General features: G+C 32.4%; 2 protein-coding genes across 2 annotated transcripts in view; both read left to right on the forward strand.

Annotated features, from left to right (window-relative positions):
* Nucleotides 1-15,205, forward strand: part of myom3 (myomesin 3) — a 56,783-nt gene extending 41,578 nt beyond the window's left edge. Inside the window, 19 exon segments of the mRNA XM_042773324.1 lie at nucleotides 1,172-1,298; nucleotides 1,627-1,808; nucleotides 5,344-5,458; nucleotides 5,546-5,702; nucleotides 6,779-6,885; nucleotides 7,272-7,316; nucleotides 7,856-7,995; nucleotides 8,128-8,272; nucleotides 9,736-9,794; nucleotides 9,969-10,037; nucleotides 10,113-10,220; nucleotides 11,403-11,490; nucleotides 12,392-12,430; nucleotides 12,516-12,627; nucleotides 13,557-13,720; nucleotides 13,797-13,833; nucleotides 14,468-14,490; nucleotides 14,584-14,639; nucleotides 14,734-15,205. Of these exon segments, the coding sequence (XP_042629258.1) occupies nucleotides 1,172-1,298; nucleotides 1,627-1,808; nucleotides 5,344-5,458; nucleotides 5,546-5,702; nucleotides 6,779-6,885; nucleotides 7,272-7,316; nucleotides 7,856-7,995; nucleotides 8,128-8,272; nucleotides 9,736-9,794; nucleotides 9,969-10,037; nucleotides 10,113-10,220; nucleotides 11,403-11,490; nucleotides 12,392-12,430; nucleotides 12,516-12,627; nucleotides 13,557-13,720; nucleotides 13,797-13,833; nucleotides 14,468-14,490; nucleotides 14,584-14,639; nucleotides 14,734-15,000 (2,040 nt within the window). The 3' untranslated portion in view covers nucleotides 15,001-15,205.
* A 1,638-nt stretch (nucleotides 15,206-16,843) lies between these two features.
* fabp10a (fatty acid binding protein 10a, liver basic) lies at nucleotides 16,844-18,334 on the forward strand. The gene is made up of 4 exons (XM_042773358.1): nucleotides 16,844-17,005; nucleotides 17,142-17,314; nucleotides 18,067-18,156; nucleotides 18,250-18,334. Exons 1-4 carry the CDS (start codon nucleotides 16,939-16,941, stop codon nucleotides 18,298-18,300), a joined length of 381 nt encoding a protein of 126 aa, XP_042629292.1. The 5' UTR covers nucleotides 16,844-16,938; the 3' UTR covers nucleotides 18,301-18,334.
* The last annotated feature ends 214 nt before the right edge of the window (nucleotides 18,335-18,548 follow it).

Consider the following 18,548-nt stretch of genomic DNA (forward strand, 5'->3'; position numbering starts at 1 on the left):
TCCACATTTGACAAGTATCTTTGTTATAAATAATCATGGTTTGTTAATAGTTTTTTTGTTATCAGTATGTACATTTGGGCTGTCCATGTTACATTCTCTGTTGTTTTATGTAGTTTATTGAATTGTTTAAGGTATCTGTGGTCAACCATCTGATGGTGTTTGGTGTTTGCATGAATGACTCTGTGCACCTTCTATATTATTAATATAAACTTACTTGTGATGAGCTTTGATTTCTTCATGTGGCTTTCTCCTTTACCACCGCATTATATGGTGGTTGTCAGTACGTTGTTAAAGGTACAAAACAGATTTTAATAGCAGTGTGCGTTGTTGAATTTACTGGTTACATAAAATTTCTTGTTTGTAATAACAGTTTTATACTGTCCAAATGTACAGTTTGGGCGTAATTGTGTTTACAGTTTTTTTTTCTGTACTTTTTACACAAAGTATTCTGGCAACCACAGCTGCCAAAATTATTTTGTAAAAACTACAGACTTTTTTTTACAGTGTATGAAGTTATTCAAATATTAATAAATACTAAAATAATAAAGTTTTACCATTTCTGGGTCTAAAAATACAATTGATTTGCAGCACTTCACATATTTCCACAAAAAATATATATATATTTTTGTTACTAGAATAAAATGTACATCGAAATTAAGGAAAAAATGGACAAAAAAATTAAGGACAAAAATAAGTACTAAAGTAGCTATTTAAAAAAAAAAAAAACTGTACTGACAAAAACGCACAACAAATAAAAAAAAAAATTCCTAAAATGAAAAAGGAAAATAAAAATGAAAACTAAATTAAAATATTATATAATAATATGTAAAATATAAAATAAATGCTAAATTAGTAAAAATGCATCTGAATCGAAGGACTCGACAGATTTCACACAGGACTGGAGCATCACTCTTCCACAAAGTTATTCTCCGTCTCTTGTGTTTCAGTTCATTAATTACTTCAGTTATTTTGAGGATGCTTTCAGCATCCATTAGGAGTGTGATCCCCTCTTCTGTGGTTTTAAACACATTTTGCATTTAAATGAACACTGAGAATGTGAAAACCCTTTCTTGTACTGTATATTACTTCTATTTTATTTTAGGTTTCTCTTCCGTCCTTTCTGACACATCCATTTATTTTCCATTATTTGTCGGTTTTGTTTCTACTGTAGGTGACAGGCCTTCAGGAAGGAAGTTTTTACCAGTTCCGAGTCTTCGCAGCCAATATCGTTGGACTGGGTGAGGCTTCTGAAGCCAGCGAGCTGTTTTTGTGCGAGCGCTGGACGATGCCTGAGCCTGGTAAGATCCTGCATGATCAGGGACAGGAATCCTAAGGGTTTTTACTTGTTTCTTCTTTCAGCACATTCATTTAATTAACTATAAATAATTAACCAGAAATAGTTATAACTTATATTACTAATTTAGAGCCAATACAATATAAATTAATTATAAAAATATCATTCTGTGTTTAAGAGGATAAACACAGCTCATATATAGAGGTGTGTATATTAGAGAAATGAATGATAAAAGTGTCATTTCCTCATTAAATAAAGGTAAAATAAGTAGTGAAAGCATCTTTAAAAGGCAGCATGAATGAACAGACGGCGTGTGAATGTGTTGATTGCAGGTTGTCCGTATGATCTGGAATTTAGAGAAGTGAGGCGGAACTCTCTGGTGCTGCTGTGGGCGGAGCCTCTGTACAAGGGCCAATCAGAGATCAGCGGGTATGTAGTGGAGATCAGCGAGGGGGCGGAGTCTGAGGATTGGACCCCCGTGACGAGTGAGCCGGTGACCGAAACCCACTTAAAGGTGCCTTTAACTTCTCTTCTGATTGCAAAATTCAGAATTTAGGAACGTGAGTTGATTGCAATTTAATTCTACATCCTGCAATTCAAATAACAATTGTGCATCAGAAATCAAATTTAAGGTAAGACACTATAGGTAAACAGGATTTAAAAAAAAAAAATGTACATTATGCTTTATTCAGTTGATTAATCACAGTTTATTACAGTGTATTACAAGTTGTCTGAAATGTCATGTTTAAATATGGAAATGAGACATTATCTAATTAAATATGAGCTCATTTGCATAAAGTTCCAGGACAGAAATCTGAACATTGTCTGAACCCAGGTTCAAAACGTTGGGTTTTTAAAGAGGGAATCACTTCATAAATGTAGAAAATACTGTCAATGGCCAAAAAAATATATCAATTTTTATAAATTTTGACAAGTGCAGCACTTACACCAAAACTTTATAGTTTTATCCCTATCTATATTTTGAAGATTTTTACAGAGGGTTTGGTAAAAAGTCAGATTTATATAACATTTCATAAAAACGATATAATTGTGATATAAATCAGGTCCAAAATTATTATTGAACAAATCCATTTGTAACAAATAAAAAAAATATAATAATAATAATTAAATAGGAATAAAACTGTAAATTTTGGTGTATGTAGAATGAAAAGAATTTGGTGTAGAAACAATTTTCACTCAAAAAAATGCTAATAAATTTCACAATTAATTACAAAGAAATGACAAGTTACACACTGAATTAAAGTGAAATACTAATTAAATAGTAGAAACACTAAAATAATATTTTCTTGTAAAAAAAAATGTGCAGTTATCTTTTATTTACAACTTTAAAAAAAAAAGTGTTGCTTAAGTGTCAAATTCTGACTCATTTTGAGAATCAGCCTTTAAAGATCTGTACTGTAATTTAATTTCACAGACACAAATAGATACAAAATAAACACTTGAGTGTGTATTTTGGATGTTTTCATATTTTGAAAGTGAAAATAGGAAGCAAAATTGTCCTGTGCAGGACAAACCTGTATACTCTCAGAAACAAAGGTTCAACAGCTGTCACTGGGGCGGTACCTTTTCAAAAGGCACACCTTTGTACCTAAACAGTCCATACTGGTACCTTAACAATACATATTATAACACAAAAAGTACACATTATTATCAAAAAAAGTGTACATGTCAGTACCTAAAGTGTACATGTCAGTACCTAAAGTGTACATGTCAGTACCTAAAGTGTACATGTCAGTATCTAAAGTGTACATGTTAGTATCTAAAGTGTACATGTCAGTACCTAAAGTGTACATGTTAGTACCTAAAGGCTGTACATGTCAGTAATGTTAGTACCTAAAGTGTACATGGTCAGTATCTAAAGTCACAGTCAGTACCTAAAGTGTACATGTTAGTACTAAGTCCTTAACCTAAAGTGTACATATGTTAGTACCTAAAGTGTACATGTCAGTACCTAAAGTGTACATGTTAGTACCTAAAGTGTACATGTTAGTATCTAAAGTCTACATGTCAGTACCTAAAGTGTACATGTTAGTACCTAAAGTGTACATGTTAGTACCTAAAGTGTACATGTCAGTACCTAAAGTGTACATGTTAGTACCTAAAGTGTACATGTTAGTATCTAAAGTCTACATGTCAGTACCTAAAGTGTACAGGTTAGTACCTAAAGGTGTACATGTTAGTACCTAAAGGGTACATGTCAGTACCTAAAGGTACATGTTAGTACCTAAAGTGTACCAGGTCAGTACATAAAGTGTAAATGTCAGTACCTAAAGTGTACATGTTAGTACCTAAAGTCTACATGTTAGTATCTAAAGTGTACATGTCAGTACGTAAAGTGTACATGTCAGTACCTAAAGTCTACATGTTAGTATCTAAAGTGTACATGTCAGTACCTAAAGTGTACATGTCAGTACCTAAAGTGTACATGTCAGTACCTAAAGTGTACATGTCAGTGGCATGTCAGTACCTAAAGTGTACATGTTAGTACCTAAAGTGTACATGTCAGTACCTAAAGTGTACATGTTAGTACCTAAAGTGTACATGTCAGTACCTAAAGTGTACATGTTAGTACCTAAAGTCTACATGTTAGTATCTAAAGTGTACATGTCAGTACGTAAAGTGTACATGTCAGTACCCCTAAAGTGTACATGTTAGTACGTAAAGTGTACATGTCAGTACCTAAAGTGACTACATGTGTAGTATCTAAAGTCTACATGTTAGTATCTAAAGTGTACATGTTAGTCAGTATCTAAAAGGTGTACATGTCGTACCTAACAGTTCAGTACATGTCCGTACTAAACGTCCTAAAGTTAGTACCTAATGTGTCATGTTAGTAAAACAGTGTTACATGTCAGTACCTAACCTTAAGTGTACATGTCAGTACCTAAAGTCTACATGTTAGTATCTAAAGTGTACATGTTAGTATCTAAAGTGTACATGTCAGTACCTAAAGTGTACATGTCAGTACCTAAAGTCTACATGTTAGTACCTAAAGTGTACATGTTAGTATCTAAAGTGTACATGTCAGTACCTAAAGTGTACATGTCAGTACCTAAAGTCTACATGTTAGTATCTAAAGTGTACATGTCAGTACGTAAAGTGTACATGTCAGTACCTAAAGTCTACATGTTAGTATCTAAAGTGTACATGTTAGTATCTAAAGTGTACATGTCACAACAAAACAATACATGTTAGTACCTAAAGTGTACATGTTAGTATCTAAAGTGTACATGTCAGTACCTAAAGTGTACATGTCAGTACCTAAAGTGTACATGTTAGAGTGTAAATTCAATAAACAAAATAGTACATAAAATTAACAAATCAGTACACAAATCATAAACTACAATACCTAAAATGTACATGTCAGTACCTAAAGTGTACATGTCAGTACCTAAAGTGTACATGGTCAGTACCTAAAGTGTACATGTCAGTATCTAAAGTGTACATGTTAGTACCTAAAGTGTACATGTCAGTACCTAAAGTGTACATGTTAGTACCTAAAGTGTACATGTCAGTACCTAAAGTGTACATGTCAGTACCTAAAGTGTACATGTCAGTACCTAAAGTGTACATGTTAGTATCTAAAGTGTACATGTTAGTACCTAAAGTGTACATGTTAGTGTACATGTCAGTACCTAAAGTGTACATGTCAGTACCTAAAGTGTACATGTTAGTATCTAAAGTGTACATGTTAGTACCTAAAGTGTACATGTTAGTGGTAAAGTGTCCAGTCCTAAAGTGTACATGTCAGTACCTAAAGTGTACATGTTAGTATCTAAAGTGTACATGTTAGTACCTAAAGTGTACATGTTAGTACCTAAAGTGTACATGTTAGTACCTAAAGTGTGCATGTTAGTACCTAAAGGTACTGCCCCAGTGACAGCATTTGTACCTTTCTTTTTAAAGAAAGCTTTTTTAAAGATGCCTTAAAAAGCATCTCGATTCAATTCACAATAGTTACATTTGCATCTAGTCCCACCAAAGCCTTGAAAAGAGGAGTGAGCTGTTTTTGGATGCTATCTGATCAGGTTTCAGGTCTGCAAGCAGGTCAGACGTACCGCCTCCGTGTGTCTGCCGTCAACGCTGCCGGAGTCGGCATGTCTTCAGTGGCCTCGGAGCCGGTGGAAGCGCAGACTAAAGCAGGTCAGCAGCCTGCAAATCTGCATAATGATGATCTCATGCTCATTTTACAGCGAGACGCTTTTAACTCTATCCTGCGTTTGCCACCAGGAACCAAAGAGATTGAGATCGGAGTCGATAACGACGGCTTCATCTTCCTGGGCTTTGAAGCTCCAGACAGCTCTGATAAAGACGTCTTTAAGTGGAGTCAGAACTACGGGAAAGCGATTGATGCTGGACGAGCCCGACTGGAGAACAAAAACAACAGGTCTTTAGTCACGATATGAGCACAACAGTGACAGTGGAAGAATATTTCACATTTATTTTCTCCATTGGGATTTCCAACAGTTTGTCAGTAAAGAGTTTGAAACTATGAACCAAACCTAACAACATGCAAACTTTGATTTAAAGCAGAAAAAAAGAAAGAACTTCAATTCTTTTATGAGGAAATGAAAGCATTGCAATGAATAATCAAAAAAAACAAAATTAATTAAAAAACTAACAAAAAAAAAAACAAACATAAAAAAGCTAATACAAAATATTTAAATATTTTTTTTCCATGAAGCATTGCAATAAAGGCATCAAAAACCAATGCTACAATATTAAACAGTATAAATATAAAACGTTACAGTATATAGTAAGCTAATTAAAATATTTAAGTTTTATATTTCTATGAGGCATTGCAATGAAGTAATCAAAAACCAATGCTACTGTACAATACTGAACTATTAACTTAATGAGTCTAAATATAAAAACAGTATATATTGTTATTTTAATATCTCATTTCCGTGAAGCATTGCAGTGAAGTAATCAAAAACCAACACTGTAACATAACAATATTTACTAAAAACAAAAAATATAAAAACAATATAAAAAAATAAAAAAAAAAAAAAAAAAAAATAAAAAGCAATTAATTTAAAAAGCAATGTTTGTTTACCTTTTGTAGTGATTATTGCAGCAGTAATACATCAAATGACGGTCAAATGAATTATCATAATTTATATATTATTTTGTAATTGTTAATAGGCACCTTAAACTTTCTTAAAGGAATAGTTAACTCCAAAAAAAAAAAAGCATTAATTTATGAGTGAACTATTAAAATTTTATATATATATTATTATATATTATATATTATATATTTCTTTTTTTTTTTTTTTTTTTTTTTTTGGTAAATAGGCATCTTCAACTTTCTTAAAGGGATAGTAGAGACTTTTTCAAATGAACCTTTTTGTTTCCACAGTCGTAGTAGATTCACACCGTTTTGGGTCTGAGTAAATGATGACTTTGTTTTGGGTGACTGTTCCTTTAAATACTCTATAAATCTGATCCAAATGTTCGTCCCAGGTCTGTTCTCACCTTCACGGACGCCTCGGAGCAGGATTTGGGCCTTTACACGGTGGAGCTGAGCGGAAACCCTGCCGTCTCCTCTAGTTTCACCTTCACTGCGGAGGGTAGACATTCATCTCTATCTCTGTATAATGCATTACCTGGACACAGTGGCACAAGACCTTGTGCATCTGATCAGCATGAATTGATGCATAACTTGTCTTTTCTTAGTGCGACCTCGGTATTTTATCATCATTCGGCTGCTGATGAATGTTTTGCTGAGCTCCTTTGCCCTAAACCATGTTGTACAAGAGCTGTGTATTTTCACCCTGCACACAGTGTGACAGAACATGGACTGTTTGTGTCAGATACTATACACTGCATGACAAACATCCTCCTATAACCTCAAATACAGCAAGATGAACTTTAAATCTTATTTTCAAAGATGTCGGATCATTCTGACAGCAAGACATTGGATCTGACTTTGTGATTGTGCCGTGTTCTTCCTCAGATCTGGAGAGGCTGACAGAGCTCAGCTGGCATGTGAGAAACCCACGTAAGTCAATCAAATACACGTCAGAAACTTATTTCTGCCACAGACATTGTGAGTTTACATCTCAGAATTCTGATGTTTCTTCTCTGAAGAATTCTGAATGAATATCTTGCAGTTCTGATTTCTAATATATTTGTTTCCAGCCATGGAAATTGTTACTTTTTTTCTAGCAATTCTACATTTTTTCTCACAATTTCAAGATAGAAAGTCACAGTTTTCTTATCTTTAATGACAATCTCGATTCTGTCATCATCTACTTGCCTTAATGTTGCTCCAAACTTGAATTTTCCTTCTTAGAAAAACCAAACCACATGTTTTGAGAAATTTCAGATCGTGTTTTCCATATAAAAAGTGACAGAATGACAATGTTAACTTTTATGTAAACAAATATAACTGAGCTGGACTATGAAAAATGTATTGTTTTCTGTTGTCCTCTTGCATTATTGACACTATTTTTCTGTTTAACACTGTAAAGCTGCTCTGACTCAATCTGCGTTGTATAAAGCGCTATAGAAATAAAGGATACTTGATCTCTTCTGCAGTGATCGCCCTGAAGTCTGAAGGCTGGCAGGTGGACGTGTCCGAGCAGGGAAGTGTCCGTCTGTGGCTGCAGACCGAGGCTCTCAGCAGCGCCGCGGTGCTTCGGCTCATCCTCAATGACTGCGAGATCTCCAGCACACCGGTAACTGTCTGATCAGATTTTGACATGAATAATAAAGCCATCTGCATGCGCATATTCCTTTAATTCTGTCTTACATCAGCGACTTGCTCAATGATTTCTAAAGAGCCGTGTGGGTGTGTGTGTGTCCTGCAGACGCGTAAGATTAACTTTGACAAGGCACAGGGTCTGGTGGAGATCCTGTTTGATCAGATATCAAGAGACGACGAGGGCTCGTACACCGCACAGCTCAAAGACGGCCGGGCCAAGAACCAGTTCACTCTGGTGTTTGTGGATAAGAGTATGTTTACATCATTATAACATTAGACTACAGAGCTGCTCTAAAGGGCAAATGTTATTTGATTAGACAAATAACTAATGAAATATTCAGCCACACAACTGTTTTCAACATTGATAATAATCAGAAATGTTTCTTGAGGAGCAAATCAGCATATTAGAATGATTTCTGAAGATCATGTGACACTGAAGACTGGAGTAATGATGCTGAAAATTCAGCTTTATTATCACAGAAATAAATTACAGTTTAACAGATATTCACATAGAAAACAGCTGTTTTAAATTGTAATAATATTTCACAATATTACTGTATTTCTTATCAAATAAATGCAGCCCAGGTGAGCAGAAGAGACTTGTTTTAAAAACCCTCACTGGTTGCATATATATATTTATATATTGATTTTGATATATATTATAATGACTTCAACCTTATTATTTTTTAAGAAACTTTTTTATTTTTAAGAGAATTTAATTTTTTAGTCTTACTACTTATTTAAGAATTTTAATGCTAGCATTAAATATGCTAGAATTTATTTATTTAGGAGACCCAGATTTCTCTTAATAATATTAAAAATAAAATAATAAAAATAAGTTTTATTTTATACGTTTTATTGTATTTTTTTAAAGATTATATAAAATAAATAATAAAAATGTAAAGATGTTTCTCAGTTAAGAAAGTTCTAGTTTGCTCTTATAAGAACATATACATTTTTTTGCATGATTTGTATGTTTTTTTATGATAAATAATTTTTATTATTAAAAACATTTAAACATTTTAAAATTGAGAACAATTGAGTTTTTCAGAAAAAGTTTCTAATAAAAATCTTCAAAATAAAATTTTAAGTTTAAAGTTCAATAATTCACAATTTAGACCATGATCTGAAAATACTTTTATTAGATATCATGACCAAAGCAGGTGTTATTTTGCATTCAAAAAATGAATTAAAATTTTTAAAATGGAATAAATTCAATTTTTTAAGTTTAATTTTACAGTGCATTTTACTATAAAGTCAGTTTTCATTTTTCAATCACTCATTTAATGATGCGTCATCTTTATGACGCATGCAAATTTAAATTATATATAGATAGATGCATAAGAAATTAAATTAGAAATAATATAAAAAAATGAATGGGTTACAATTATAAAAATATAAATTAAGTATTGTATTTCTATGAATTAATATGAATTATAAAATCAAAAAAAATTCAGTATGATATACAAGTATATAGTCTTTTTATTTTATTTTTTGCAGTTTATTTTTATTATTAGTGGTAGTTTCAATTTATTGTATTTTATTTTATAACGTTACATTTTACATTTTGTAATAAACTCTGTTTTCATTTTTCAATCACCCATTTAATGATGCAGCAAAACTCAAAGTCGAAGTCAGTTTATGTAGTGACATCAAAAGATCATTAGATTTAATCTTTATTCTTGTTTTATTCTTCTTTATTCTTCTTTGTCAGAATTTCGGGACACACTGGCCAAATCTCAGGCCAATAGACACAACTGGAAGAGAAAGTCGGGTGAGTCGACAAACAGATCTGGATGCATTAATAAAGACGATGACTGTACGAGAAGCTCTCATGCAACAGATAATAGCTAATGATACAGATAGAGATTGTAAAGATACAAATGTTATTTCCAGTATTTTTAGATGGAGAACAGCATATAAAATTACTCCATACTTTTGCTTTCCGGTCCCCATTTCCAGGAGTTTGTGTCATGGACAGTGACTTCAGATTGTGAAATGATTATGAAGTGCAAGGTAATGGTGTTTATTCATTCATGACAATGCATCTGCATTTAAACTCGATGACAACCCCTGTGTCTACGGCTGCAGGTCACTAACGTGAGCAAAGACACGCGTGTGAAGTGGTTTAAGGACGGAGTGGAGCTTCTTCATGCGGTGTACGAGCCCACGGGGGTCAGCACCTTCACCGTCCCGCAGGTACAGACCTCACATTCACAGTTACATACAAAACACCACCCTCAGAATTATTCCATGGAAGTCATTATACATGTTAATATTGAGACAATATTATTTTAGCATCATTGATAATATATCGTTTTTATTAATATTTTGAATCACTTTTTATTTTCATATTTTCTGTTTTCAGTTATTTTAGTACTTAAACTAATCAAAAATTAGAAATGTTTCTTTGGCAACTAGCTGAAATAAAAGAAATTTAATGTTTTATATTATATTTTAGTTAGTGTTTATTTATTTTATGAAAATGAAAATGTTTTTATGGTTAGTTTTTGTTAAGGATAATAGCGATTTGCACATTGGCACTGCAGCATTAATATATATCGATACTCACAAGTTACTTGTTTGGTAAAAATTGATTAAATATATAATATATATATATATATTTTTAAATGTATAAATATTTTTACAAATATTTCTATAACAAATATTGTTACTAAAATGTTATATTACATATATATAATTTAATTTTGCATTTTATATTTTTTATTTCAATTAATATTTATTTTAAATAATGTTTATTTATTTTAAGTAATTAAATTATTTTTAAAGATTTAATTTTAGTTATCGATAGTTAAAAATATTCTCACAAGCTACCTATTTAGTATCTATCCTTTAAAAAAATATAAACATTAAAATTATATTAATACAAAACATGGGTTTCTGCATCATTTTTATTTTTAATCATTTTATTTTATAATTCTTTATTTAATTTTGGTTGAAAAATTACGTAACCATTTAAGAAATAATCAGTATTGATCTGTATCAGTATCGCTATCCTATCAGTATTGTCAAAATTTTAGGTAAAAAAAAAATTATCGGTATCATATAGAATTTGAAAAGCTTAGTATTGCCCTTTTCTAAATAATAATAACCCTGAAATGAGACAGATGAACAAATGAACAGATTTTTACTCTGTATTTCTTGGAATTGCTTTGACTTTAATATTTCTCCTTTTACTCAAATAAAAACAGGGACTAGTTCAAATCATTTTCTGTATTCTGCCTCAAATGCTGTCGATAAATCTTAAGTCGTACTGAAGCCGGATCATTCCTTTAACACTGCGTCTAATTCCCTGATAGAGGAGAAATCCGTGCACCATTAGGAATCACGCTGACCGTGTTATTTGTGATGATCGCTCAGGTGACGAGGAAGGAGCTGGGTGTGTACAGAGCCGTAGTGTCTGACAGCAGAGGAGAAGACGAGAGCGTCCTGGAGCTGATCGATGACGGTGAGAACATGACTCAATATGAGTAATGTACAGAACAATATATTAAAAATAAAAGCTCATAGCTACAAAAACAAAATTTCAAGGTAGGATTCAAGATATAATCTCATAAAATATCTCATTATTTAAATACACACACAAACACACACACTCATATATATATGACATTTTTAAGTTTTAAGAGTGCTATATTTTTTTTTGTTAAGTTTTATTTAGCTGTATATTGAGTTGCATAATAAATATAAGATTATTAATTAAAACTGATATTAATATGAATTTCACATTAATGAAAATATAACAATAAAAATTATTTCCATATATTATAAGCATATACTCTTTTTGCAGTGTAATTTTTATTAATAATAGTAGTAAGTTGAAGTACATTTAACACTGATTACTTTACTGGTGTCTATGTCAAATATATATATATATATATATATATATATATATATATAATATTATATATATATACTATATATTATATATATATAGATATATATATTATATATATATATATATATATACAGGGGTGCACATAAAATAAAAAGTGAGTATTAAATAAAAAATACACTGCTAATATTTACATTGGATTTTCATCATTTTCAAACCTAAAATCACCCAGCTTTTATTTTGGCGGGTTGCAGAATAAGTATTATTAAAATTACTTAAAAAAAAAAATTTTGATTACAAAATTGTAATAAATTGTAAAGTTTTGCTTCTCTTAAGATTTTTTTTTTTTTTGTCAGTGATTACAGTGATTTTACCATATCTGTAGTAAAATCACTGTAATTAATATTTCTTTGAACCATGTAGACTAATACTTCTGTATGGAGGTGTCTAATATCAAGACTTTTAGTTGATGCAGAAAATCCTTCTGACATGATGTTGTTGTTCTTTCTCTCAGAGTTTGAGCGTCTCCTGCAGCAGCTCAATAAACAGTGCGGTAGGTTTGTGTCATGACTCTTCAGACTCTCTCAGTCTCAGGTCACTCGAGGTCATGTGCAGTAATGTGTGCTTCTGCTCCGCAGCGCTCTCTGCTGGTCCAGTGGGCATCCAGTGCACTGCGCAGGGCTTCAAGCTCTAGATTCCCCATAAAATAAAACCTGAGCATAATAAAAACAAGCAATATCAACTATATGTGTGTGTCTGTGTGTGTCTTTGTGTTTGTGCGTGCGTGTGTGTGCGTGCGTGTGTGTGTGTGTGTGTGTGTGTGGGATGTTTGCTAGCGTGGTTGTGTGGTGTGCGTGTGTGTGCTGTGTGGTGTGTGTGTGTGTGTGTGTGTGTGTGGTGTGTGTGTGTGTGTGTGTGTGTGTGTGTGTGTGTGTGTGTGTGTGTGTGTGTGTGTGTGTGTGTGTGTGTGTGTGTGTGTGTATTATTTAAAAGGATTTTTTTTTCATTTTAACACTCATTTAACACTTCATTTAACAAAAAAGTAACATCAAGTCTTTTTTCTGTTTATATTCTTTATATTTATTTTTCTTTATATTTATTTTATTTCTTTATATTTATATATATTCTTTATATTAATTTACGCTATGCACAGAAAAGTATCACTTAATAATGTTATTGTAACAATTAACTAATTTAAAAATTAAAAAAGTGTAATTGTCTGTTAGTTCAGTTCAGAGTTAACAGAAACTGAAACCATAAAAAAATTGTTACTTGAAATAAAATAAACATGAACTGAATTAAAAATAAGTTATATATATATATATCTATTATATATATATATATATATATATATATAGCTATATATATATATATACCGTATATATAGGCAACATTTTTCATTTTAATTTAGTTGAACATGATGTACTAAAATAACTAAAATTAAAATAGAAAAAAATGTATAAAAACTATAGACATTTTTTATGTAAAATTAAAAAGAAAACTAAATAAATAAAAATAAAAACAAATAAAAAAAATAATAATAAAAAGCTATAATATCTCAATGATGCTGTACTAAAACAACACTGGTTCAGCTGTTCTTTTCTCTGAGTGGTTTTTGATGTACAGTCACATTCAGGGTCTGTTTGCCCTCTGATTGTTTCATTTTCTCGCTGTGACAGAGACAAGAGAATTGATCTGGAGGAGCGGAGCAAGCCGGGCAGCAGCATGCAGAAGGTTTGGATTGAGATACTGGGACCCACTGAAAAGGATAAAGGGAAGTACACCCTGGAGATGTTCGACGGCCAGGAAACACACAAGCGCTCTCTGGATCTGTCTGGACAAGGTAGAGCAACACAAAACATGCGACTCGAGCCACAGAATCAATCAGCTCAACACTAACACATCTCTCTTCTCTGCAGCCTTCGCAGATGCTTTGCTGGAACACCAGAGACTGAAGTAAGTGTTGTTTATAATTATTTACCAAAAAAAAAAAAAAATGACATTGCACAGTATGTATGTTTTTTATTTATATTTTTATTTATATTTTTAATATAAGCAGCAAATTATATATAGTATATATAATTGTATCAAATAATATATTATATATAAAATAAATTATTATATAAAAATTAATGCAATTATATTTAAATAAAGTTAAAATAAAAAATAGAATTATCAATTTTAAAATATATATGTTTGTTTGTGTATGTGTGAAAATTAATTATATTTCAAATAAATAAATTATTATATATATAATAGTCAAATTATTATATTTAAAAATATATATAATTGAAAAGATATGTAAATATATATATGTAAGTGCAGTATATTTTATATAGAATAATATCAATTTTTTTATAATTATACATTGTACAAAAAAATCTATATAAAATATTATAATATAATTGTATTATATATTAAATATATATAATTGTGTGGGTGTTTATGTGCATGTATAAGTTAAGCATTATGTCTTTTTCTGTATATTTATTGAAATGTTAGAACATTAAACTAAATAACTTTTAGTGGTGTTCATTTTACATTTTCTAAACTCATTCTGTCTATAATTGTATTTTTTACTCATTCACAGGCAAGTGGAGTTTGCTGAGAAAAGTAAGTATTTGTTTGTCACTCGTCTAATTGTGTTTTGATGAAGCAATTGCTTAATGCAGAAGACACACTTTATAATAACCGTTCATCTGACAGATCGAGCGCGAGTCACAAAGGGCCTTCCGGATGTGGTGGCCATAATGGAGAACAAGGTACATCCATCCATCCATTCATTCATCTATTCATCCATCACTGCTGTGTCGTCACTGACAACTGACGTCACTCAACTGTGCTCTTTCTCTTTAGTCTCTGTGTCTGACGTGTTTTGCCGAAGGCGATCCTGCACCAGAAATGTTTTGGCTGAAGAACGACAGAGAAGTCACCTCCACCGGCCAGTATAACATTAAAAACGAGAATAAATCCTCCACTCTCACTATAAACCATGTGACCATGGAGGACTCGGGCAACTATAGCATCTTCGTGCGCAATAAACACGGATCGCAGACGGTCCTCGTGACCGTCAGTGTGTATAAACGCGGTGACAAGCCTCGAGCAGATGCAGTGCAAATGTAAGCGAAGCCACAGTGATTGAGACTGAAGTTATATTTTGCCACGTCAGTGATGAGTGAATCGTTTTATTAAAGTCAACAATGGCCTTATTTACATTTTGGAGTGTGTATGACAGTGTCTGAAATAAATGTGTGTTCACCCTCAGTCCATCCAAGATGTAGATGAGTTTGTTTCTTCATCAGATTTGGAGAAATGTAGCATTGCATCACTTGCTCTGCAGTGAATGGGTGCCGTCAGAATGAGAGTCCAAACATGCAGCTTTTGTCTTCTCCAGATGTGAACTGATGGACTGGAGTGCTGTGGATTATCGTGATGTTTTTATCAGACTCTCATTCTGACGGCACCCATTCACTGCAGAGCAAGTGATGCAATGCTACATTTCTACAAATTTTATAAAGAAACAAACTCATCCTAAATCTGGGATGACCTGACGGTGAACACATTTTCAGCTTTTTTGGGTGAACTGTTCCTTTAATGGTGCTTTAGAAAGCCATGTCCTGAAGGTCAGTGTCCTGAAAGCCTGAGTTGATTTGATCTGTGGTTTGTTTCCTCTGATTTATCTTGTGCCACTTATAGAATAAAGTGCAAATTAAACCTTTTTCACTCTCTTTGTTCATTTTTAACTAAACTGAGCATCAGGGAATACAAGTGTGCAGCAAACGCTGATTAAATAGACTGTGAACACATTATAACGGGGTCACGGTTGATTTTTATGCCTGTGTATGGATGGATGGGTGTTTTATCTGCTGATATTTCATAACAGAGAGATCGAGGCCCGTTTCAAATATCATTATGCAACCCGAGGGTGATTCTTTTGAAAGCAAACTCCACAGTCCACGTGGTCATTCACCCTCATGTGTTAGTATTTCAGCTTATAAAACACAGAAAAAAAATACAGATAAAAGTAACATAATGAAAACTTTCAAAATTAATGCCATGAAGTGCCTTTTGCATTTTTCGTGTTGGTTTTCTGTGCCACATCGCTCCCTCACTGTATGATGCTGAACTGCACGCAACATGAATAAATCATGCAAATCATGTCTTGTGCATTATTTGCACTGGTGTTGTCACATTTAATAACACACACCGCATCTCCTCTTTTAACTTTATAGTTTTGAGTGTCATTGCATCATGTGAGCATTGTTGGTTTGAAAATCTTGATGCATTTTTACATATAGATTTATTTTTTCATTTAGTAGTTCATTCCATTTTTAGAGCGTCTGGCATCTCACCGTTGATTAAAGTCTCTTCTGCTCACTAGGGCTGCATTTATTTGAGTAAAAATACAGTAAAAACAGTACAAGTGTGAAATATTGTTACACTTTAAAATAACTGCTTTCTATGTGAATATCTGTTAAAGTATATAAAATATAAAACCTGGATTTTCAGCATCATTCCTCCAGTCTTCAGCGTCACATGATCTTCAGAAATCATTCTAATATGCTCCTCAAGAAACACTTATGATTATTATCAATGTTGAAAACAGTCATATTTTTGTGGAAACTGATACATTTGATTTTTCAGGATTCTTTGATGAATAGAGAGTTCAAAAGAACAGCGTTTATTTGAAACATTTGTAACATTCTAAATGTCTTTACTGTCACTTCTGGTCATTTTAATGCTTCCCTGAAGAATGAAAAAATTATTAATTTCCTTAAAAAATAAACATGAAAATAAAGTCTCTGACTCCACAGAACTTCACAGATTTCTAAACATATTTGAGGTTTAATAGATGAATGGATGCATATAGTTTTCCGTCATATTGAACGGTCTTTTTAAAGAAGAGACTGGATTTAGAGAGAGAGATGATGTTAGTGAACTCTGGGTTGTTCAAACAGGAGGTCGATGATTAAACTCACAGTGAGTATAAGTACTGGTCTGAGATGAACGTCCTCCTCACATTGTGTTGAGTTTCTCACAGCGGTCAGATCAGCAGCAGACATGGCCTTCAGCGGAACGTGGCAGGTTTACGTGCAGGAGAACTACGAGGAGTTCCTGAGAGCCGTCTGTGAGTTTCTGTGAAACGATCACGGTTGCATTCCCCCAAAGCATCATATATTTCCACTATCCACTTATGCGTGCAATGCTCTTGGGAAATAATCGTAATCGTAGGTCGCTCGCTATCTGTGTTTTTGTTCCTTCAGCTCTGCCAGAAGATGTCATAAAAATGGCCAAGAATGTTAAACCAGTAATAGAAATCCAACAAAGCGTTAACGACTTCACCATCACATCCAAAACTCCTGGGAAATCCCTCACAAACTCCTTCACCATCGGCAAGGAAGCTGAAATCACCACCATGGACGGCAAGAAGCTCAAGGTAGAGTATGGGTTTGCATCTTTTCATGATGTGGAACTGTTCAAGAAGAGTACAGAAGCTCAGTCTCACCAGAAATCAAGATCTTTTCTTAATTACAAAAAAAAAAAAAAAAGACACAGACATCTGTTTCTTTGGAATAACGTGAATAACATGGATTCGTGTATAAGATTAAGTAAAAAGGTTGATTTTAAGTATATATTTGTACTGAAAAAAGTGGTTATAGCTGATTGGATTTTATTCTTAAATGGGCTATATATATATGTGTGTGTGTATATAAAAAATAAATTATCATATATATATATATATATATATATATATGATAAAATTATATATATATATATGTGTGTGTGTGTGTGTGTGTGTATGTAATATATTTTTTAATTTAATATAATATTTGTGTGTGTGTGTATATACATAGAATTATAAATGATATAAATGAAATTATAATTGATATAGAATGATAAGTTTATATATATAGTTTTTATAATTATTTTCAATTTTTATAGTTGAATACATAAATGTATTTTATATATGTTAGTTTTTTAATATGTACTTTATGTATTAACTACATTAAAACTCTCTCTATATATATGTGTGTGTGTGTGTGTGTGTGTGTGTAAATTTCATAATCTTTTTAAATTTTTAAATTTTAATTTTTTTCTAATATTATACTCTATTAATATTACATATATACATATATTAATATGTAATAATCTATATTCCGGTCCTGTGTTTTTGTTTGTTTTCTTCAGTGCACTGTCAGACTGGAGGGGGGGAAGCTGGTCTGTCAGACGGATCGGTTCTCTCACATCCAGGAGATCAGGGGAGGAGAGATGGTGGAGGTTTGTTCTGATCGACTCGTGCTCATGCTGCTCATCAGAGCTCAGAACTGTCCACATCTGTCAATATCAACATCTGTCCCTTTCTTTTTCCAGACCCTGACAGTGGGAGCAACCACCATGATCAGGAGGAGCAAGAAGATGTGAAGAGTTACTATTTAAATAAAGCTCTGGTTTATCAGTGTGTGTGTGTGTGTGTGTGTGTGTTTGTGTGTGTGTGTGTGTGTGTGTGTGTGTGTGTGTGTGTGTGTGTGTGTGTGTGTGTGTGTGTGTGTGTGTGTGTGTGTGTGTGTGTGTGTTGTGTTTTGGTACATCGCATCATTCACTAAAACTAACAAACAGAAAATAAATAAGTTAACATTTCCATACAATTTGTAATTAATAAATTATGTGAA

This window comes from Cyprinus carpio, chromosome A16, assembly GCF_018340385.1.
Source record: "Cyprinus carpio isolate SPL01 chromosome A16, ASM1834038v1, whole genome shotgun sequence".
Classification (NCBI taxonomy): Eukaryota; Metazoa; Chordata; class Actinopteri; order Cypriniformes; family Cyprinidae; genus Cyprinus; species Cyprinus carpio.